Source organism: Wyeomyia smithii, chromosome 3, assembly GCF_029784165.1.
Source record: "Wyeomyia smithii strain HCP4-BCI-WySm-NY-G18 chromosome 3, ASM2978416v1, whole genome shotgun sequence".
Lineage (NCBI taxonomy): Eukaryota > Metazoa > Arthropoda > Insecta > Diptera > Culicidae > Wyeomyia > Wyeomyia smithii.
In genome coordinates, this window is record NC_073696.1 from 252,558,623 (window position 1) to 252,580,091 (window position 21,469).

Here is a 21,469-nt window from a genome sequence, read left to right on the forward strand (position 1 = left end):
CTCACTCAAACTGTCATCCAGTTGCTGCTGTACTGTCTGTCGAGTATTATTTTCGTTTCACATTTCCACACTTTAGTGTCTCCTGCGGAAAGTACGTTTAGCTATTAGCTAAAGAATATTTGCAATAAACAAATTAACTCAAGGAAACGTATAATCAAATTCGTCCACACAATCCACCAAATCCAAAGTAGTAGTACACGTGTGCAGATTAGTCGGCGCAAAACCGCAATGATTTTTAATAACGATGACGTAAGTACGATAACAGTTTTACAATATCAGACCCCCTGCCACCGCCGGTGGGGTGTTTTTTTGTTTGTTTGGCGTGTAGTTTCAAGGTTATCGGACGCGCCCTCCCCCGTTCTAATGCAATGCATTTCAATGACGCAAGAGATTTGCGTAAACAAAGTTAACCGAGTGCGAAAACGTCATCGTGTGCATCATGAATGGAATGGGAAGAATATTTATACGGCACTTCTGTACTTTTCAGCTACGCGCAGCTACCACGTGGTGTTCCGGCGATTTGATTGACGCAACCCTTGGCGACAATGGATTGGCGGTTATTTTACTAAATCGACCGATTCTGCTCCACAAGGATTACTTTCGATCAATTTGGAACAACGGTTGGCAAGCATTAGTAGTGCTTTTTTTGATTTTCGTTTAAAATATATGTTTTTATGATTTTAGCAAAGGTGCGCATCACCGTTGATGGTGGAACGAACCGCTGGGTGGACTTTGTTCGGCAAAATTTCCACGCAGACGAAGAACTCAAACCGCCCGATTTGGTAACGGGAGATTTTGATTCGTGCACCGATGAAGCGATGTCGTACGTCACGCGGTTGAACTGCAGGGTAAGTGTTATAATTAATATGTATTGCGGTCAATGTTGAGGGTCTCGATCATAGTTGAACCGGTACGAATCTGTGCAGCGCTGAAAATAGAAGGGCTGCACTATAATAGAGATTTTAGGTAAACCAGGCTAAAATCCTAATATCACCAAAGCAAAAATCAAAATTAATTTTTCATCGAAAAATGTTCATTCATTGAGCTCATTGATTTTAATGAAATAATTAAAACCAAAGGTATTCCAGCTATGAGACCAACACGCTCAAAAACCGTGTAAATATAACAAAATTTTGAAATTTTATTCTACTTTCCAGTAGGTACAAAGATGTCACGCGAAATTGAGTCATCTTATAATATCTGATTGGGTAAAATTTTTAAATAAATATTTAAATAAAATTTACCTGTTTTCCGCAGATCATCAAAACTCCAGACCAGAACGCCACAGATTTCACGAAATCGCTCCATGTACTGCAGAGCACTGGTTACGCTAGCGAGATCAGTCGGGTCCTGGTGCTATGCGAGAATTCCGGTAGACTTGATCAAATCATGGCCAACATCAACACACTGTTCCTAGCCCGTACCATCCTGCCCGACACGCCAGTGTTTCTACGCTCCAGTAATTCGCTAAGTTGGCTCTTGCCAGTGGGAAACCACCAAATCAAGATACCTTCCCGGCTGGTGAACGGACGCATCTGGTGCTCGCTGATTCCGATCGGGCAACGGGCCATCTGCAGTACCAGTGGGCTGCACTGGAACCTCGACAACCGAGTGTCGGAGTTCGGCACCATGGTAAGCACCTCCAACACCTATTCCGCCGAGGAGGTTCTCATTCGTACCGATAGTGCCGTTCTTTGGTCCATGGGGACAACCCCGAAAGATATGTGATAGTTGGCCGCTGCCCGGTTCGAAACCGATCAAGAGTATTGCCTGAGCTAGATGACTAAAACCAGTTTTTGCTTTATACGGGACTGCAGGGTGCGGTGCCAAGCAGTTCCTTTATCTCTATTATGTGTTAAATGTGTTTTTTTTTTTAAATAAAATTTGAATGTTGCAAAGGGATTTATGATGAAATGTGTTGAATTGATTGTGAAAAATGTCTTTTTCGAAGCTAGTGAATACTCTGAGCCTAATCGAGCTGTGTGTTTTCTTCTCAAATAGGTACATTTTTATTTTTGTTCTCTTGTGATATCGAACATTTCCATTTATAAGTTATTTCTAGTGCTCACCATGCTTGCACACACTTCCTCCTTCTGTCTCCACAAGTGCGCAGTACACTTATGCATATCGATTTTTTTTTGTTTTTTGACCTCTTATTTCTCGCGCATGCGCGCTGCATTTTTACTGTCTCCTCATTCACCTCGATTAATTTGTACCATGCACAAATGAGTAAACCGTATGTTTGTTTATTTTAGCTTTTTGTTTAGCTGTTTGTTTGTTTTTTGGTGTCGCCCATCAGCCGCAGCTTCGAGCCACAATTCGTATGCTGTGTTCCGTTAACAAATATTTTCTTTTTTCTTGTTTTCATCTGCTTCTTTTCATTATCAATTAAATACTGTACTTTATGTTTTACCATACAAAGAAGAGAACTTCAATACACCTTAACGCTTGTTTAAGCGTTTGCTTGTTCGTGTGTGTGTGTATGTATGTGTGCTCCTGTTTTTCGCGGCTTGGCTGTCTTAAATATTTACAATAAAATGTTAGGTTGGGTTTCGTTTCTACTTAGTTTCTGTGTTGCCTGCTTAATTTTATTATGTTTGTAAACTTGTGTGTTTGAGTGTCTTAAATTGATTTCGCGGTAGTTTTACAAACTATCGCCTTACTTCGGTACTTGCTAAGTGTGGTCTACACATCTCTACATACATTCTTCTCTTCTCTTCGTGGTTCCTCTTTTGATTTGTATCGTTTGCAGGATTTTAAAAAATTGGAATAAAAAATAAAATTGAGCTACAGTTAATTTTAGAAAAAAACAAATTATAAATTACACATGTTTGCTTGTTGCTCTTCTACGTGGTACTTGCAATCTGGGGTAATGATATCATATAGTACTAGTTTACAATGTTTTTTTGAATTTTTGTTTTTTTTCTTTTATTTCGCAAGAGGACTTTGTCCAGAAAGTCGGACGAATAGATTAATTGAATTCGTGGGTTCCTTTCACACCTCTGGAAGCGCACTGTATTCTTGATTCTTTTTCTCTCCTGCTGCTGCCGGACGCTGATACGCTTGTTCGCTGCCTGGCTCGAAACCGGTTGAGTGGCCTTCTCCTATCCCGCCGCTGGCACTAGTTGGCGTTTGCGGTGACCTCTGTGGTGGTTAACATCGCAATCGGCGGTGGTGGCGGAGTCGGCGGCGTTGCTGATAATAGCGATTGACCCTTATTGCTGTTCAGTAGAATGAGGTTGGCTGTGGTCGCTTCGCTATTGCCGGTGGTGGTGCTCGTGGACGGTTTGAGAACCGTATTCAGATACTGGGCATTCGGGGTGGCCGCAATCAGGGGCAGGCCACTTGCTGACTGTCCGACGGTTTTTACCACCTGAGCCCATTGGCATAGGACAGAGGTAGAGAAAACAGACAAACGGGAAAGAGAGCACTCCAGATTAGTCTTTGCACGATGTTGTACCACAAAAAAGCGTTGTAAAATAATTGATTCAAACTGCGTATCTGTTTGTGTTCGTGTTGGTATGTTTGGATGCGTGCTTACTATTCACTAGTAGAAAATGGGGTTTGTTGTTGCTGTTGTTGTTGTTGTTGTTGTTATTGGTGTGGAGGGTTGGGGCGCAAAGCGGTGGTATTCACGTATACTAAACAAGGAGAGTTCAGTTTCGGGAAAGCAGTGCCGAACCCACCTTGCCCAACTGAGTGGTTGCTTGCGGCCCGGTGGCAGTCGTGGTGAATAAAGCAGGCAGACTGCTGTCCGGATCGTAGCGGGAAACCATGACCGGTGTCAAGCCCGATAAATGACCGGCACTGGTCTGAATAGGTGTGACCACGTGTACAGCCGTTCGGTTACCGTTGCTGGATACTGTGGAATCGGTACCTGAAAATGAAAACATTATTAATTTTTTGCCACTGTTTTTTTATTATATGTATCTATTTTCTAACTATAGGTGTATATGAAAGCAAAGTTCTGTCTAATCCTTATAGACTTAGAAAAAACTGAATCAACCGGCATGAAAATTCGCATGTGGGAGTTTTTGGGGCCGATCAAGATTTTAGTAATGATTCTAGACCCCTCTCCCTTCTTAAGGCCTCCCATACAGATAAAACAAAAATATCTGCATAACTCGAGAACTAATCAAGCAAATAGGTAGGTATCAGAGGAAATTTTTCAATGGTGATTTAACATACCTCACTTATCTGAAAGGGTGAAGTTTGTGTTTGGTTTGTATGGTAGGGAAAAATAGGTAACGCAGAATATCACTAGTAATATTTCAGGGTTTAAAGCGTATTGTCGTATACCAACTCTTTTGTACGGGACCGTAAACCATTAACAAAACAAATTTCGATTCAAACCACTGACCCGCGCAAGTAAATTCCGTTACTTACTGAAAGCCTTATGCCTAAGCGTTACAGCACACTCGCTACCAGGCCTTGTAGCGAGTGTACCGCAACGTTTGGTGCCTGATTCATACAGCACGCAAAATGCAGCGTTGCAATTTTAATGCTCGACTCTCCAGCTGTTTCCAGCAGGGGGCCAAGCTGGCCACACATCTAACACATAGAATTAAATATTTTGGCAATTGAATTTGCCTATAAAAGCGAATGATTTTCAATAAAGCGATAGAATTAATCAATGAGCATTCCGCAGCGACTGGTCTACTCCAGTTCGTCTCACCGGAATAGCTTTAAGCATAAGAGGTTTCATCATTGCGAACGGTTTTGACTTTCGTCAACTCCGTCACCGCTAAGAAAAGAAAACCCTCGTTCCGCCGGATAAGTATTCGATTCAAATATTAAGGAGTTTACCAAAGTATTACAAGTACAAAATAAAGTTTAATGAAAAGAATATCCGGCCTAGTGCCCCTGCTACCTGATACGAAACGTCCTTCATAACAGAAGATTCATTGTCATCTTCGGGCTCGCATCTTTGGTAAGCTTCTCCCTGCTATTCACCAGCACCTTAACTGGTTTGCATCGACTCTTTGTAGGCTTCCTGGTCCAAATTGATGGAATCATTGGCTCTTCCGATTCGGATCCCGAAGCGGTGTTGCGATTGTTCTAGTTCTTTCATCAGGGAGCAGCTGAAGAGATGTTGCTGTAGTTTGTCCTTCCATGCTGGATCGTTTCAGAAGATCATCAGATCGTCGACGTATATCGCAACAATCATTATATTGCCTCCATTGCTACCGACGTACCCAATGTCACCGCCACAAAACCATTGTTGCTGCCTTCATCATCGCTGCCTTCAAAAATCAAAGGAGTTGCTCGAATCTCTATCAGAGATTGGCTGTGGAAGTGGGATACCAGGAAGGCCAGTGCTGTCAACACGAATGATACTGTACTTGCGTAGAAAAACGTGCACCCATCCGCTGCGCCTCGACACCTTCAACCTAAGTGGTTGTGTAGATTGTCGCGGAGGGAGTACAAGGGCAGTCCAGGTACATGTACTGCATTCGCTATCGCCTCTTGAATCATCTTCTTCATTTGTCTTCTGACTCCAATTCGCAGGGTGTTGCAGTCAGAAGTGCCCACAGTTTCAACCGGATTTTCGATATCCAGTCTAACGTAAGATGGCTCAATACACCTTCGTTTAGGAAAACGACTTCACGATTCTTGATTGTGGTCTTCTTTAGATCGTACAGACCATAGCTCTTAGTGTCTCCATCGAACCACGTGAGTACACTCTTACGTTGCTCTTGCTTTGGTATCTGGACCATGGCTTGGCTGGTCGTGACCACAGTTAGGCAATCGGTTTATAAAATAAATGCCTCGAGAGTTCATTTTCATCGGTCGGATACCTCCGACACACGAAATCCACCTTTCGGGAACGGCACCTTAGATTGCTTACCCATCGGGCAAACACGACAATCCGCAGCCTTGGATTCAGCATTCAGTGAAATTCCAGTGACCAACAAGTTTCTCCAAATTTCTGTTACCAAGAGCCCATCCGTTTGTTTGAGCTTCATGTCGTCAGCATATACAAGCACATGTATTGATTTAAGAAGACAGGAAATGTCATTCACGTATAATATGAAAAGAAGAGGGCCCAGGTGAAAACCTTGAGGAACCCCGGAAGTTACTTCTATTGGGTTTGAAAAGGAATTTTGAAAGCGGACTATTTAGGTTTGTTTTGTTAAGTATGACTGTAGCCATTCCAAAAACTTTGCTTCCAAAAGATTTGTGGTAGTTGATCGGCCTTTATAAAAACCGTGTTGTTGAGTTGTAATTAGGTTTTTTACCTGCTGAAAGATTTTTTCATTATTTATTTATTCAAATAATTTTGGCATGCATGAAATAAAGGCAATTCCACGATAATTACAAATGTCAGATTTAGCGCCAGATTTGAAAATCGGCACTAAATATGAGATTTTCCAAAGTCCTGGAAATATTCCATTCTTCAGAGACACATTAAAGAGGTAGAGTAGAGGTGTATATAGTTCTTCTGCCAAGTTTTTGAGAAAAATTGGAGCTATTCTGTCAGGTCCAGGACCTTCCATAGCGTCTAAATTTTTAAGTGCGTTCTGAATTTCGAATTCAGATATTTGATTGACAGATAAAGAATTCGAATATTCAGGAAAATACGAGAAATTCTCGCGGTCGCGGTCTGTTTCTTTAAATGTGGTGTATATTTCTTGAAAAAAAGCGGCAAAAAGACTACATATTTCATTACTAGTGTGTCCTACATTACTGTCAAGATGCATTCGTAATGGAAAGTTGTTATTGGTCCCAAGCTCGAAAAATCTCTAAGACCTAGAAAGTTGGATTTTTGAAAAAAAAAAATTTGTTTTGAGTTAACACCAAATCTCGACGCTTTATGCACTTCTAGGACATTTGGCATCTAAAAAAAATTTCGATTCCGACAATTTCATGTATCACCTCACCCCTGTGCTTTTTTTCATCGATATTTTTCGTGAAACTTCGACCGCTTGAGGCACGTGTTCCCAATGTCCGATCGAGCTGAAATTTAGCATGGGGACTTTTTTCGAGAAGACGAAACTTTTGAGCCCTGCCGCTAAACGATATTCGAAAAATGAATTTTTATTGGCACTCTAATATTTGTCCATCGAACCGAACCGCACGAATTCAAATCTGTCTTGGTGAGTCTTATGAACGAATCCAAATCTGTCTTGGTGCGTCTTATGAAGCAATCCGATCTACCGGGAGATTTCTTTGTCCTCGAATGCCGTTTCTTATTTGTCCCACGCCGCACGCGCTGACTCCTCGTCTTCGATGTGGGCGTAGATTGTGGGATCAAGGAGCAGGATTTAACGGTTCCGTTTTCTATTATCTTCGGCTTGATGGCTTCCCAGAGACCTTTGCAGCTAAAGAAAAGTTTTCGCAGCAAATTTCAATGACGGCCAGAGAGCACGTCCCCTTAAACAATCCGGAAACTTCATTTGAATTGATACAAAGTTGCCAAATTGTTTGAATGGACCAGAGGTTCTCATTCGGATTCCGGAGTTTCAGAGAACAGGCTAGCAACTCGCGAACTTCGACGTCTTTATCAGTAAACCCCTGTTTCGCGAGTTTTGAGTTGTGAATTGCTGTATCATCTCACTGAAAAACGAAGTCCGGACCCATCAGAACCGCGTTGTTTTCAATTGAACTTATTTCCAGCTTTTTTACATAATCCCCAGCCTTTATTCTTGTTATAATCCACGCCAACGAAAGCTTTCCTTAAGAGGAAAAACCTCCCTAGAACATGACTGTTCCCTCTCCAAAGTTCATGCTCAACTTTAGTATTCACTGGTACGTCGTCGAATAAATCGTGCAGACCACACTACACGGTTGAAGGCCCTCAGGCAAGAGTTAAGTGGATTGTTCTGGCCGTACGCAGTTCTATGTGAAGGAACAGCAAAAAGAAAAGATATTCGCAAGTGTCGGGGTGAAACATAGAGTCGAATTGCCCGGAGTAATTGAGGGCAATCAAAAATGAACATTATTTGGATCCTCTGTCGCTTTGCTCCTAACGTTTCCAAATTGATGAAGAAATGAAAAGGATCATGCCAAGATAAATTGCGTAGTGCAAACCTAATGAACAAATGGGAGCGTATTCCAGAAGGCCACGATCAAGAGTGCAGTACAGTGTCTTCAGAGCGTAGATGTCCGTGAAAGGCCTAATGTATCAAAGTACGATGATGTTTAGTATGTGGTCGTTGAACGCCAGTTTGGAGTCTAGCGTAACCCCTAGATTGGTGATGGAGAAAACACGTTTCAACGGAGTTGATTCCAGCATGTACTGGTGATTAACGGTGGTACAGCGACGAGAGGAGATTATTCTACACTTCTTGGTATCAACTCTCATTTCATTTTCTTTACACACTGTACTAGATAGTCTATGTCAGGTTGAAGAGCCAAACTATCGAGAATAAAAGTGACAATCCCATTAATCTTCAGGTCATCTGCAAACAATTGCTTGATAGATAATATACGAGGACACATATCATTAACGAACAATACGAAGATCAGCGGCTCCAGGAAACTGCTTTGTGGAACACCCGGGATGATTGAAAAAGACTCCGAGCAAGTTGAATGAAACTTCACGAAAGCGCATCGTTTGGTTAAGTAGAAACGGATCCATTCAACCAACCAATTCAACCAGCCAATCAGGTACCGTGTCGAATGCTTTGGAAAACTCAATATAGATGGAGTCAACTTGAATGCGTAGTTCCATCTCTCAAAACAGCATATTTGTGTGGTACATGAAGTTCGCGGCTGTAGTGCGATGTTGGACCAATCCGTGTTGAAATTCCGAGACCAAGGGTCGAACAGTATCATACAGTGCTCCATGAACCAGCGTTCTGAAGGTCTTACTGATGCAGCAAATAAGCGAAATCCCTCGGTAATTCTCGACGTAATTACGATTCTCGGACTTATAGGTGTACTAGATACTGTTTCCCGAAGGCTAAGAAACGCCCTCTCCAACAAAGAACGATTGAATAAACAGAATATCGGAAGCGCAAGTGTACACACGCAGAGTTCTTGACTTCCGGATCATTGCCATCCATCTGGTCCATCGAAGATGAACTTTTTTCATCAGAAAAAATCGGTCCAAGATACGCCTTCTCTACGAATTTGAAGCGATTCTGTTTATGTCGTTCCGTTAACTTAGGTTTCCAAAACCGTGCGACGTGTAGTGACCGAAAGTTCCATTTCTGCACGGATTTGTGACGCAGTTTTGAAGTAGAATACTTCTCTCAGGAAGTTCGGCTACATAGGGATGTGAAATGAAAATCTAAAACCGAAAAAAGTGAAAAATATGTCCAATTTCAAATGCTAATAAACCGATTAGTATTCGATGGATTTCCTTCATTCTTGCAGCAATAGATTGGAAAATCTTCTAAGATTCTTCCCAAAATAAGATAATTGTAATTTTATTATTCACACTATTGTACTATTGAAAATAGTCAAGCCTTGTCAAAACGAAAATTTCGACCCCTGATTGGTCGTTATATGCTTGCTTCCCAAGCACGGTCGACAGAATCATATACCTTGCAATTGAAAACATGCTATTTGGCCTATATAAGAGCCTGTTTCAGCCGGAGCCGCTCATAATAGTTCTGAACAGCGACGACAGCAGTCCTCCCTTAGCAGCAGCGGGAGCGAGCAGTGGGTACCATCGATAGCGGAAAGCGGCCACAACTGTGGCATGGCTGTGGATAGGCGCAGCAGTTCCAGCGGATCTCACCATCGATAGCAGCAGGGCCAGCAGATGCAGTTACAGTGGATACCAATGGCGGCCACAACTGTGGCATGGCTACGGATAGTGTTGCAGTTGCTCAGCAGTTAGGCCAGCGTATAGCGGCCACAACTGTGGCATGGCTATGCGCATAGCGTAGCATCAGACAGCGACAGCAGCAGTCGTCCTTCTTCAGCAGCAGCACTAGCCCTGTGGTTGGTCACCACGTCTCAGGAGCAGCGCGGTTTTTCTCAGCGTGTGTCGCCAGACAGCCATTATTCCCCCCGTGTTGGGGCAGTATGATGTTTGCCATCAGGAAATCCAGTTTCGGAAATCAAAATGCCTTTTTGAAGGCAAATAAACAAGTCATTGAAAGTTAATAATTTTTATCAACGCAAGCAAGCATTCTGTGTTGCATCCTAGCAATTTAAATTTGTCGCACCCGTCTAATTTACTGAATGTGAAATAGCTTCCACAGTGCATGTTGTCCGTGTATCTTATTTCCCCCAATGTTAGGGCAGCTCAAAGGTTGTAATTAGCAACCGATTTTGAACCACACCATGCTTTTTTCAAGGCAAATAAAAAATAATTGAAGGTTAATAATTTTTTGGCATCAACACAAGCAGACATTCTGTGCGGGATGCAATCAAATTCTGTTGTAGTTGTCTAATTTTTACTTTCACTTTATTTAGTAAACCCCCCACTGTAGGGGCAGCGCAAAGGCTGCGATCAGCATAACCGACATTGAATAATAAATTTCCCTGTTAGTACGCATTCACAAAAGCAGTTAGTCCGACTATGCAGAGCTAATATGAAGTCGATTCAATCAATCAGCATAAACAGAATTTCGTCGTCTCCCAGCTGCCAAGTTGCAACATGATGCAACACACAACAGCGAGCAAACGAAATCGCTTGATGTTACAAACCGCAATAAGATACGGGTTAAAACCGTTGCGTGTGTGAGAGCACCATCGGTGTTTATTCGCTGGATACACTATCTACTGTCTACTGAACGCAATAATCTGCTTACATGCGACACGGGGACGGGAACATTTTCTTCAACGAAGCTGCGCAACACGACACAAAACATGTTATTTTGTTGCTTCAATGAGAGTGCTATCGGTCCGGCTCGACAAGAAATCATTTTTGTGCATCCGTGCTACGAAACTGAGGAAAAACTTTAGAAACTGAAAAAAGAGGTGGAGCTTATCAAATGATCGCTATATCATTCCACCACGTACGTGAAATAATTCATTCCTATTTTCATCCCTATATAAGAGCCTGTTTTAGTCCAAGCCGCTCATAATAGTTCTGAACAGCGACGACAGCAGTCCTCCCTTAGCAGCAGCGGGAGCGAGCAGTGGGTACCATCGATAGCGGAAAGCGGCCACAACTGTGGCATGGCTGTGGATAGGCGCAGCAGTTCCAGCGGATCTCACCATCGATAGCAGCAGGGCCAGCAGATGCAGTTACAGTGGATATCAATGGCGGCCACAACTGTGGCATGGCTACGGATAGTGTTGCAGTTGCTCAGCAGTTAGGCCAGCGTATAGCGGCCACAACTGTGGCATAGCGTAGCATCAGACAGCGACAACAGCAGTCGTCCTTCCTTAGCAGCAGCACTAGCCCTGTGGTTGGTCACCACGTCTCAGGAGCAGCGCGGTTTTTCTCAGCGTGTGTCGCCAGACAGCCATTATTCCCCCCGTGTTGGGGCAGCATGATGATTGCCATCAGGAAATCCAGTTTCGGAAATCAAAATGCCTTTTTGAAGGCAAATAAACAAGTCATTGAAAGTTAATAATTTTTGTCAACGCAAGCAAGCATTCTGTGTTGCATCCTAGCAATTTAAATTTGTCGCACCCGTTTAATTTACTGAATGTGAAATAGCTTCCACAGTGCATGTTGTCCGTGTATCTTAATTCCCCCAATGTTAGGGCAGCTCAAAGGTTGTAATTAGCAACCGATTTTGAACCACACCATGCTTTTTTCAAGGCAAATAAAAAATAATTGAAGGTTAATAATTTTCTGGCATCAACACAAGCAGACATTCTGTGCGGGATGCAATCAAATTCTGTTGTAGTTGTCCAATTTTTACTTTATTTAGTAATCCCCCCACTGTAGGGGCAGCGCAAAGGCTGCAATCAGCATGACCAACTTTGAATAACAAACGGTTAACGTTTATTCACTAAAATTTCATCCAATTCAAAACAGGTTTTTGTCTGAGTACAATAATTTGCACAAAAAGACATTAAAAATTTTACCGCATTATTAGACGCGTTTCTCCAGTCATGCCTCGTGAACGAGAAGGTTCCCTATCACAGACATAGATTTCGTGCTCCAGCACATTACAACACGTGGAAATTGTCTTTTTGCTAGTGCAACATTTCTTGGAAGTGTTTTATTATTCTCGGGTAAGAGACTACGAGTGCATTTTTGAAGTAGAATACTTCTCTCAGGAAGTTCGGCTACATAGGGATGTGAAATGAAAATCTAAAACCGAAAAAAGTGAAAAATATGTCCAATTTCAAATGCTAATAAATCGGTTAGTATTCGATGGATTTCCTTCGTTCTTGCAGCAATAGATTGGAAAATCTTTTAAGATTCTTCCCAAAATAAGATAATTGTGATTTTATTATTCACACTATTGTACTATTGAAAATAGTCAAGCATTGTCAAAACGAAAAATTCGACCTCTGGTTGGTCGTTATATGCTTGCTTCCCAAGCACGGTCGACAGGATCATATACCTTGCAATTGAAAACATGCTATTTGGCCTATATAAGAGCCTGTTTCAGCCGGAGCCGCTCATAATAGTTCTAGACAGCGACAACAGCAGTCGTCCTTCCTTAGCAGCAGCACTAGCCCTGTGGTTGGTCACCACGTCTCAGGAGCAGCGCGGTTCTTCTCAGCGGGTGTCGTCAGACTGCCATAATCCCCCCCGTGTTGGGGCAGCATGATGATTGCCATCAGGAAATCCAATTTCGGAAATCAAAATGCCTTTTTCAAGGCAAATAAACAAGTCATTGAAAGTTAATAATTTTTGTCAACGCAAGCAAGCATTCTGTGTTGCATCCTAACAATTTAAATTTGTCGCACTCGTCTAATTTACTGAATGTGAAATAGCTTCCACAGTGCATGTTGTCCGTGTATCTTAGTTCCCCCAATGTTAGGGCAGCTCAAAGGTTGTAATTAGCAACCGATTTTGAACCGCAAAATGCTTTTTGAAGTAGAATACTTCTCTCAGGAAGTTCAGCTACATAGGGATGTGAAATGAAAATCTAAAACCGAAAAATGTGAAAAATATGTCCAATTTCAAATGCTAATAAATCGGTTAGTTTTCGATGGATTTCCTTCGTTCTTGCAGCAATAGATTGGAAAATCTTCTAAGATTCTTTTCAAATGAAGATAATTGTAATTTGATTATTCAAACTATTGTACTATTGACAATAGTAAAGCCTTGTCAAAACGAAGAATTCTACCTCTGATTGCACGGTCGACAGAATCATAGACCTTGCAATTTAAAATATGCTATTTGGCTTATATAAGAGCCTGTTTCAGCCGAAGCTGCTCATAATAGCTCTAGACAGCGACAACAGTAGTCCTCCCTTAGCAGCAGCAGTAGCAGTGCAGTGGATATCAGCGATAGCGGATAGCGGCCACAGCTGTGGCATAGCAATGGGTAGCGCACTAGTTGCAGCGGATCTCAGCATCGATAGCAGCTGGGCCAGCTGATGCAGGGACAGCGGATACCAATGGCAGCGTATAGCGGCCACAACTGTGGCATGGCTACGGATGGTGTAGCAGTTGCAGCGGGTATCAGCATCGATAGCAGCTGATGCAGTGAGACACTTTAGTGAAATGCAGTCTCTGTGCGATAGCGGGCACTAGTAAATCGACTCGTTTTGACAACACATGAGCCGTCTAGTTTTGAGTGTTAAATCAGTTGTTTATTTTATCACAAGGAATACTTTATTCGCACTGTCAGTGATAACGGTGACCGGTATCTTATCCGATATTCCGATATAAATTAATTTTTCGCGTAACCAAAATTTAAAAATTGTCAAGCCCCAATCATGACAAGCAACTTGCTATAATATTGAAAATGATCAATCCTTGTTGAAGCGCAAAATTCGATTGATCTGATTAGTCAACGTTTATTTACTAGAAATAATGACTGACAGGCAAGCAGCCGGGTTATCTTTCTTGTAAAAGTATTCTACTTCAACCTTGCGGTCGTGGCTTTGCACACAACCCTCCTGTGATTTTTTTTTCTGGTGCTCTATATTTCAACGAGTCCTCTGTATTTCATTTTGTAGAAAGCTTGCCTTTTCCATGTTTTTCGATGCGGTTAAATTTGTCAGCAGTTTCAGATGATTTCCAACAACCATGTGTGTTCGAGGAATTTTTCTTGAGGAAGTAGTTGCATTGAATTTCAACTATTTGTAAAAACGGATGTCTGATTCTTATAGACTACCAGCTGGCTCTTTCGCGTGACAGATGTACTTTGAGTGAGAAGAATCACCAGATATCATACATTTGGCTGCCATATGACAGTTACGAGATCTGTGACTATAGCTTGACTAATACACAGAGAATCCTGAGTGAGAATTCTCATGATACCAATAACTCGGTGACTGAATCGTTAGTGGAATTGTTTCTGTAATACGGAAAGAATCTGTTCGAATCTCATATGGAAAACCTTCTCATTGATTCCTCAAGAATCCGAATGCAGAAATCCTTAGGTTTCATTGTGGAAAATCTTTCGGATTCGCACACCCGCATCTGTAAACTACATGGTTTATGATTATTGCGGTTCTATACGTTGCGGGTTTGAAATTTAATCGTGGAACATTGATATTACCAAGTATGAGGCTTATTAAGGATGTCACCTCACGGTGAGAACGAAGTGAAAAAATCTCATGGTGAAAAAAGACGCGTGCAAATCAAATGGGAATCACTTTCATCATGCCTATTACGGTTGTCATCTCACCGTGAAGTGACTCCCGTAATAAGCTCCTTTTATTGGACACGTAATGTTATTATTAACAGGTTGAAACAAACCTTTCGCGTCTCTGCAAACAATTCACTTAAGTGGATTTCAATACATCCTACAATACAAGAAAAAAAAGCAAAGCCTTGGTGCTACATTCCGTATCGGAATTCGACCTTCTGTTTTACTATACACAGACTTCACAACCGACTGTTAAGTGTACAGGACATTTGCGGGGCTAGCTCTACGATCCTACTGACACTAACAGTCTCTCCCGAGCCGGGACTCGAACATACGACGACTGGCTTGTTAGGCCAGCATCTCATCTCGAGACCCGCTGGAAGAGCTGGTTCACAATACAAGAAAATTAACATTAAATTTTGAGTCAGTTGCGATCCCCCAAGACATGCCTGGAATCCGATAACTTTTGTCTGCAGAGCAACTGTATAAAATTCCTCAGTTTCGAAGCATAGGAACAGGATTACTTTTTCGGGATTCCTTATCAAAGACGCCCACGATTGCAGTGTGGAAAGCCGTAGAGAGTTTTATTATTTTCGCATTTGCCTTTCGTTTCGTCAAAATTACTTGGTTGGGGGCAGAACCAAGAAATTCCGTTAAACAATCTTTAATTTCATCAAAGATCTGATCATTCGAAAGCTCTTGCAAAACAAACGGTCTCCCGTGGTTGGCATTATAAGAATAAAATTTGTATATATTTTTAGTCAAATATTGCAATAGATGTTAATGGCCTTCAAAAGATTTTGCTAAAATACGAATTTCGCCTTGGCGGCCAAATTGAACATTAAATACCACATTTACAAGGATTACCACAACAGGTAGAATTTTAGCTTTCTTCATAGGTTTCATTTAGGCATTATGCTCAGAATGACTTGGTTTAATAATTTGTCATCGATGAAAAAGTGAATATATTGCCTATTACTGAAAAAAATTGTATTCAGGGTGGTGGAAAAGTTTTCAACATCAAGTTCCCTGACTTTCCCTGACATTTTTTAGCGGTCGGCACAAAAAAAATGCAACGTAGATGAACGCAAATTTGAAATCCCAGTGAAAAAAGTATTCAATCGGATATGAAATCAAATCGTAGAGGTCCCGAATTTGACTCGTATGCTACAGAAATTACAATTTTTCTGATATTCACTGATTTTTCTGATCGAAAAATTAATTACATGACATTTCCTGATTTTCCAAAATTTTTGCAGGTTTTCAGCAACCCTGGAATTACTTGGAGGAGAATCCTCATGTTTTCTTGAAGCCGCATTAGAACGAGCTTTTTTGTTACGTCCTGAAATTTCAGAAAAAACTTCACTTCACATTTACTTTAAAAAGATTTTCAGAAGTGAAAAATGCCGGTAGTCGAAGACTAAGCCTCGCGAAGAGCTGTTGATAAAATGAGCCGTACTGCAAAACAGTCTTTTCCCCCTTCCTTCAATAACCACGTAGTTCTAACAACGACACCCCTAACAACTTACCTTTCAACGTCAGTCCGGTACCGCCAACGGTGGAGATAGCATTCACGAAGGAAAGCTTTCCCTGTTGGCCCCCGGTGCTCCGATAGAGGGGCAGCGCCGTGGCACCGTTAGTGCCAGCCGGCAATATGTTCAGTTCGGCTCCGCCTGGTAATCGAGCCAGTTCCGGTGTGATGCTAGTCGTGTTCCCGTTGGAATAGGCTGCACTAGTTACGATACCGTTGCCACCATTGGTGAACCCGTTGAGTCCGTTGGTCCCAGTGGAACTTAGCAGAAGTTTGTGCAGCTGGGCACTGGTCATTTGTTGGATTTGATGTTGCGGCTGATGCTGCTGCGATTGGTGGGTTGATGTTTGGCTTGACTGAATAGTAGATGGCTGACTGGATAAATGCAATGAGCTGGTAGTATTAATGTTGTTGGCGGTGGTGCTGTGCATGCTTCCGCTACCACCGGTGGTTCGTTGGGCTGGATTTGACTGTGTTTGCACTGCAGGAGGAAAATAAACTGAGTTCAGAATTCGCAAACAGTATATTGTGATAAGGGACAGTACCATTAGCAGGTGTACTGAGTTCAATGGTGGCCAACCCATTGGGCGCTTGCTGAATAACACGGAGACCTTGGGCAGAGGCCAGCAGTTGAATTGGACTGACCATAAGTCCACCTTGCTGAACAACCTAAAATATGAATGAAATCAGTAATCCAATAAATATAGCAACTCGAAGCAGCTTACCTTATCGACCGCGGTCAACCCCACAATGGTGTTTCCGTTGACCAATTTAATCACCTTCGTGGCTGGTTGGTCAAGTGAGGAACCACCACTCGTGGGGGCTGTGATAATTTCAATTTTGTTGCCATCGGTGCGAAAACCATTCTTCGGGAGCCGGGTGCCATTGATCAGCTCCTTGCCGGTACTGGCACTGATAAGCCCCGCCGGGATTGTGGTACCGTTAGCGGTCTTACCAATGATCTGCAAACTGCTCGGAGTTGAACCGGTGAACCCATTAATACCGGAGGCGGCGGTTGGTGGTGCGGATGACACTACGTGACCGTGCTGGGAGCCCCCGTTGGACATGGTGGATGTTACGTTCAGATTTAACGGAAGCGTCTGGATGGAGGTACCGCCACCTGCTGTCAGAATGGTAGCCGTCACAGGTGTGAACAGCTGAGATTGATTGATGTTGTTTGCTGAAAGGATTTTTATGTTCAGATTTCGGAGTAAAAAAGTAGCTTTAAACACTCACCACCGACAAACAACGGCAGAGTGGTATTTGTACTGGTCCCGTTGAAACTGCCACTATTCGACATGCTGTTGTTACTAGCAGGCATTGCATTCAAGTTGAGTCCGTTCGGTATATTACCGGTTCCGCTGTTGACGGCAAGTTTCAAAGGCGACGGCGAGCCGCTGCCATTGTGCGTATCAGCGGATACGGCTACTGCGACCGGTATCGGACTCCCCTTGGTGGTGAGCGACAGCGGAATGGCGGCCGGGGAGTTGGTGCTTCGATTCACCGACAGCGACGTGGAGGTTGACGGTGGACTTGCACGTGTCGGCGATGAACCGGACATCATCACAGGTGAGATGGTGGTTTGGAGCTGATTAAAATGAAAGCAAAAATCCATATCGATTAGCGACGGCTCTTTAGCTGTGGATTGTAGGAGTGCAGTACTGACCGGTAAGTTGCTCAGGGAGGCCGTCGTTGCAACACTGGACAATGAACTGGATGAACTGTACCGCAGTCCATTGCGGCCTGGTGCAACGCCCGGAGCGTCGTTCAGTAGATCTGTGGATAGAATAGTGAAGAAACATTTGGCATTAAAATTATCTTGGCTGGGTTATAGGTACGCAAAAGAGGGATTACTCGCTCTACTCGGCATCAACCTGGGTTGATCTTCAACAAAAGCCACAATTCATATGAAAATAACCTGCACAGTGCAATGAACGATTACTCAACATCCATTGAAGTTCGTAGTCCTTTGCCAATTTGTTTGCACTTTGTGCGCAATTTTTAGAATAACAACAACTGGAACGGAAACGCAGGAATGAAAGGAAAGAGTTGAATTTTTCTAACTTTGTTTCAAATGGTTTTTGTTTGAAAAACACACACGGCACATAACCAAGCAAAAAGTTTATCCGCCTACTATGACGTTTTCTTAAATCGGTCATAATCTGTCATTAAATATTTCTATGGTTTAAGGTGAAACTCCGTGCTTAAAATTTGCCCGAATTTTACAAGATAATTTTCTCAAAAACCATTAGAACTACGTGTGTGAAACTTTGATAGATTGTTTGCACCGCTGACGCGTGCATAGAGTAACAATTCGAGCGCTTTTAATTTGTAACAATTCGAGCGTTATTTATTGGCTGGAAGCTGAGATTTTTACGATCAAAATCGTTAAGTAAAATGAAACCTAACCTCAAAATTGTATGGAAAAAGCCACCATCCAGTTTCACTTTAATGAATCAAAACTCGATAGTTGTCAATCAAAAGTTAAGTAATAATTTCATCAGTTTGACATCCTGATATTTGCGTCCATTTGAATAATCATACTTTTTAAACTGGAAAAACTGTTAACTAATCAAAAATTCTTTAAAGAAAGATTCGAACTAAACAAGCTGAAATGTACCGAATGTCAACTAAAATTACACGTAATTGGGCTGCTACAATATTTAGTTTCCAGGGCTCTATTCCACAAATGGTCCAGTGCTGAACGCATTTGCAATTTTTATAAGAAACACCAAGTAAGTTTTCACCAAATCAAACATTTCAATCCATATTAAACAAAAACGCCACTTATCATCATGCAAAAGCAGTTATTTTTCTTCTGAATAGATTAATAGCATATCAACACTTTTTCCGGCCCCACTCATTTGTGATTGAATGAGGACTTGTTTTTTACCTCTCTCTCTGATCATGTCTGAATTGTCCCCGACGGATTACACGGATGAATACCGTCCTCTAGACACTTACCTCTGTCTGACAGCACAGTGCCGCCGCTGGCCCCGCTCGGGACCGGCTCGGCGGTGTCCGTTGCGAGTCGGGAAAAGTCCACATCACCCCACTGGGACAGCTCCCGCTTGAGCACCAGTATCCGATTTTGGGCGGCAATTTTCTCCTTCGCCAGCCGTTCCATCTCGTGCTCGTACTCACGCTCCCGGCGTTTCAGCATCTGCGGACGGGATGAGCGGTGTTATTATATCGAGGATTTGACAATGATTTATTAGGTGGAATAGACTGCGGGGAGGCGAATCTGCCACTTTTAGTATCGCTTAGTGGATTATGCTGTGGACTTTAGGGGGAACTACTCTAATCAAAAACGAGTTACAAGCTGTTAAAGGTTCATGTTAGACAACCGCGAAACTTTTCTATTCAAGAAACCTTTTGAAACAGCTTTTGTCATTGCAGAAAGCGTTTTGCATAAAAAAAACTTCTGACTTTATACCGAAGATCTAGGGGCTGTGCTCAGTGACACCTAAGCGCTTTTCGCCGGGTGAAAGAGCTGGGAAACTCACCGTAATATACCGTATTGCGGCGTGCAGTATCGACAGGTTGGAGGTTTTCTTCTCGTCCGGTTGCATCGTGAGCTGCTTCTTCAGCTGCTCGAAGCACTCCTTCAGGTGGGCCCGGCGGTTCTTCTCCAGCTTGTTGTGCACTTCCCGGGTACCGACGCTGTGAACGAATAATGTCAACATTAGTTGCGTGAGATGGAAAAATGTATAAAAGTAAGAAAGAATTCAACATTTCGCTCGGATTGATTAGAGATACTTAATCTTTTATCTCCATTCAGCGATTAAATCAACCTCCAACTTTTTTTAACATGAAAGGTTCTATTTGCTCTGATTTAATGTCACTCCGAGCGTGGAAATAACAATTAAATTCATCCTTGTTTTATGCTCTTTTTGTCGATTGTACCGTCGGGAGCGGAACTTAGTACTCACCCATTGCTGTTGGAACTGGTGGTCCTCCGTCGGCCGCCGGTCGGTATGTGACTGAGTGTTTGGCCAACCAGATGACTAAGTTGCTGTTGTTGTTGCTGTTGCTGCTGTTGTTGTTGCTGCTGTACGATAACGAGATCATGGGGCAGCGAGGGAGAATTGGAACCGTGGACGACAACACCGTTAATGGTCGCACCGGCCAGGGGAAGCGGGGAGGATCCGCTGTTGCTGCCGCTGAGATTCAGCGAGCTGGAACTGTTGGCACTGTTGCTGGTGATGTAGCCACTGGAGCCGCTGCTCAGATTCAGCGACGATTGCGAATCATCCACTGGCGAGATGGTAAGCGTAGAGGATGACGACGAACAGCCGGACGATGGTGGCGTGCTGGACAGATGCGAATGACCGTTGCCGGTGCTGCTCTTGGTAGAGAGATCAATCGTAAGGGAAGAGGCGGGATGGTGTTTCTGGTGGCTGATGATGGTGCTGCTGTTGCTACTGCTGCTACCATTGGTCGATATCACAACGAGCGGTGGTGCTGTGGAATGTCCGTTTACGAGAGGTTCATCTAGAATAGGAAGAGACAAAAGTAGAAGAAGAATGAGAAATAATCACAACCCGATGACAAGTGGCGAGTGTTTCGTAATGTAATTGTATATTGTAACGGACGAAAGAAATCGCCGACAGATTGTTTGTCAGCAAGGTTAGAGGTGATTAAAATCCGTTTCCAATGCCGAGCAATCGTTTGTATAATGCGCTGTGAGCGTTTTTTTTTTGTGTTGCAAAATTGCGCCTGTAACTTCGGGTGTTGGATAACCGATACTTTTGAGCTTGCAGTAACTGATTCAACTGAGGCATAATTTTTTGCGCAATTATTCAGAACCACATGTTCCTGCCCGCTATTCCGGACTCGAAACAATTCAAAAAAGAACAATGAAACGGTTAAAGGGGAGGAAGCCAATCAAGAGGAAAAACTGTCAAAGCTTAAACCGACGCGTGGGCAGATAAACCCACCAGGAAGCCAGCTGTTCTGAAGTAAAAACTGCAAAAGAAGCTTTTATATAATGCCGGCAATTCCTGCTACATGCCCGAGTGAATCGCGGTATGTTTATAACAGCCTGTCGCAAGCCACCCCTGCAAGTGTATCACAGTGTTGCGGTTGTGGAGGGGAAAACCGGCCGGCTGGAGGATGTGAAGTGGGTGCGCAAGTTCAGCCCGGCCGCGTGCTCGGCGAAAACGTGCATTTCGACGCTGTCTATAAAAACACCCGAAACCCTACACCCTTCAGTGCTTTTTCACCCAACAGAGCTGTCAACTTTGTAGTGACGCCGACAAAACATCGAAGTAAGCAGTGGCAGTCTGCTACCACTACCATACACACGA

The 21,469-nt window shown here is 42.9% G+C and overlaps 2 protein-coding genes across 5 annotated transcripts in view; one reads left to right on the forward strand and one right to left on the reverse strand.

Moving 5' to 3' along the window:
• The first annotated feature begins 8 nt into the window (after positions 1–8).
• Positions 9–2,810, forward strand: LOC129731763 (thiamin pyrophosphokinase 1-like). Its single transcript, XM_055692012.1, has 4 exons — positions 9–249; positions 488–620; positions 685–848; positions 1,258–2,810. The coding sequence occupies exons 1-4, from the start codon at positions 229–231 to the stop codon at positions 1,726–1,728; spliced, it is 789 nt and encodes a 262-aa protein (XP_055547987.1). The 5' UTR covers positions 9–228; the 3' UTR covers positions 1,729–2,810.
• LOC129731757 (serine-rich adhesin for platelets-like) overlaps positions 1,980–21,469 on the reverse strand; it is an 81,537-nt gene continuing 62,047 nt past the window's right edge. For 3 of the 4 annotated variants that reach the window (XM_055692004.1, XM_055692003.1, XM_055692001.1), the window contains 10 exons: positions 20,093–20,654; positions 19,667–19,823; positions 19,125–19,323; positions 17,827–17,936; positions 17,397–17,748; positions 16,886–17,340; positions 16,706–16,829; positions 16,159–16,641; positions 3,687–3,877; positions 1,980–3,373 (listed from right to left, as the gene is read on the reverse strand). In XM_055692004.1, the coding sequence (XP_055547979.1) occupies positions 3,122–3,373; positions 3,687–3,877; positions 16,159–16,641; positions 16,706–16,829; positions 16,886–17,340; positions 17,397–17,748; positions 17,827–17,936; positions 19,125–19,323; positions 19,667–19,823; positions 20,093–20,654 (2,885 nt within the window). In that variant the 3' untranslated portion in view covers positions 1,980–3,121. Of the gene's footprint in view, positions 3,878–16,158; positions 16,642–16,705; positions 16,830–16,885; positions 17,341–17,396; positions 17,749–17,826; positions 17,937–19,124; positions 19,324–19,666; positions 19,824–20,092; positions 20,655–21,469 lie in introns of all 4 variants that reach the window. The other variant, XM_055692002.1, reaches the window with a different exon arrangement.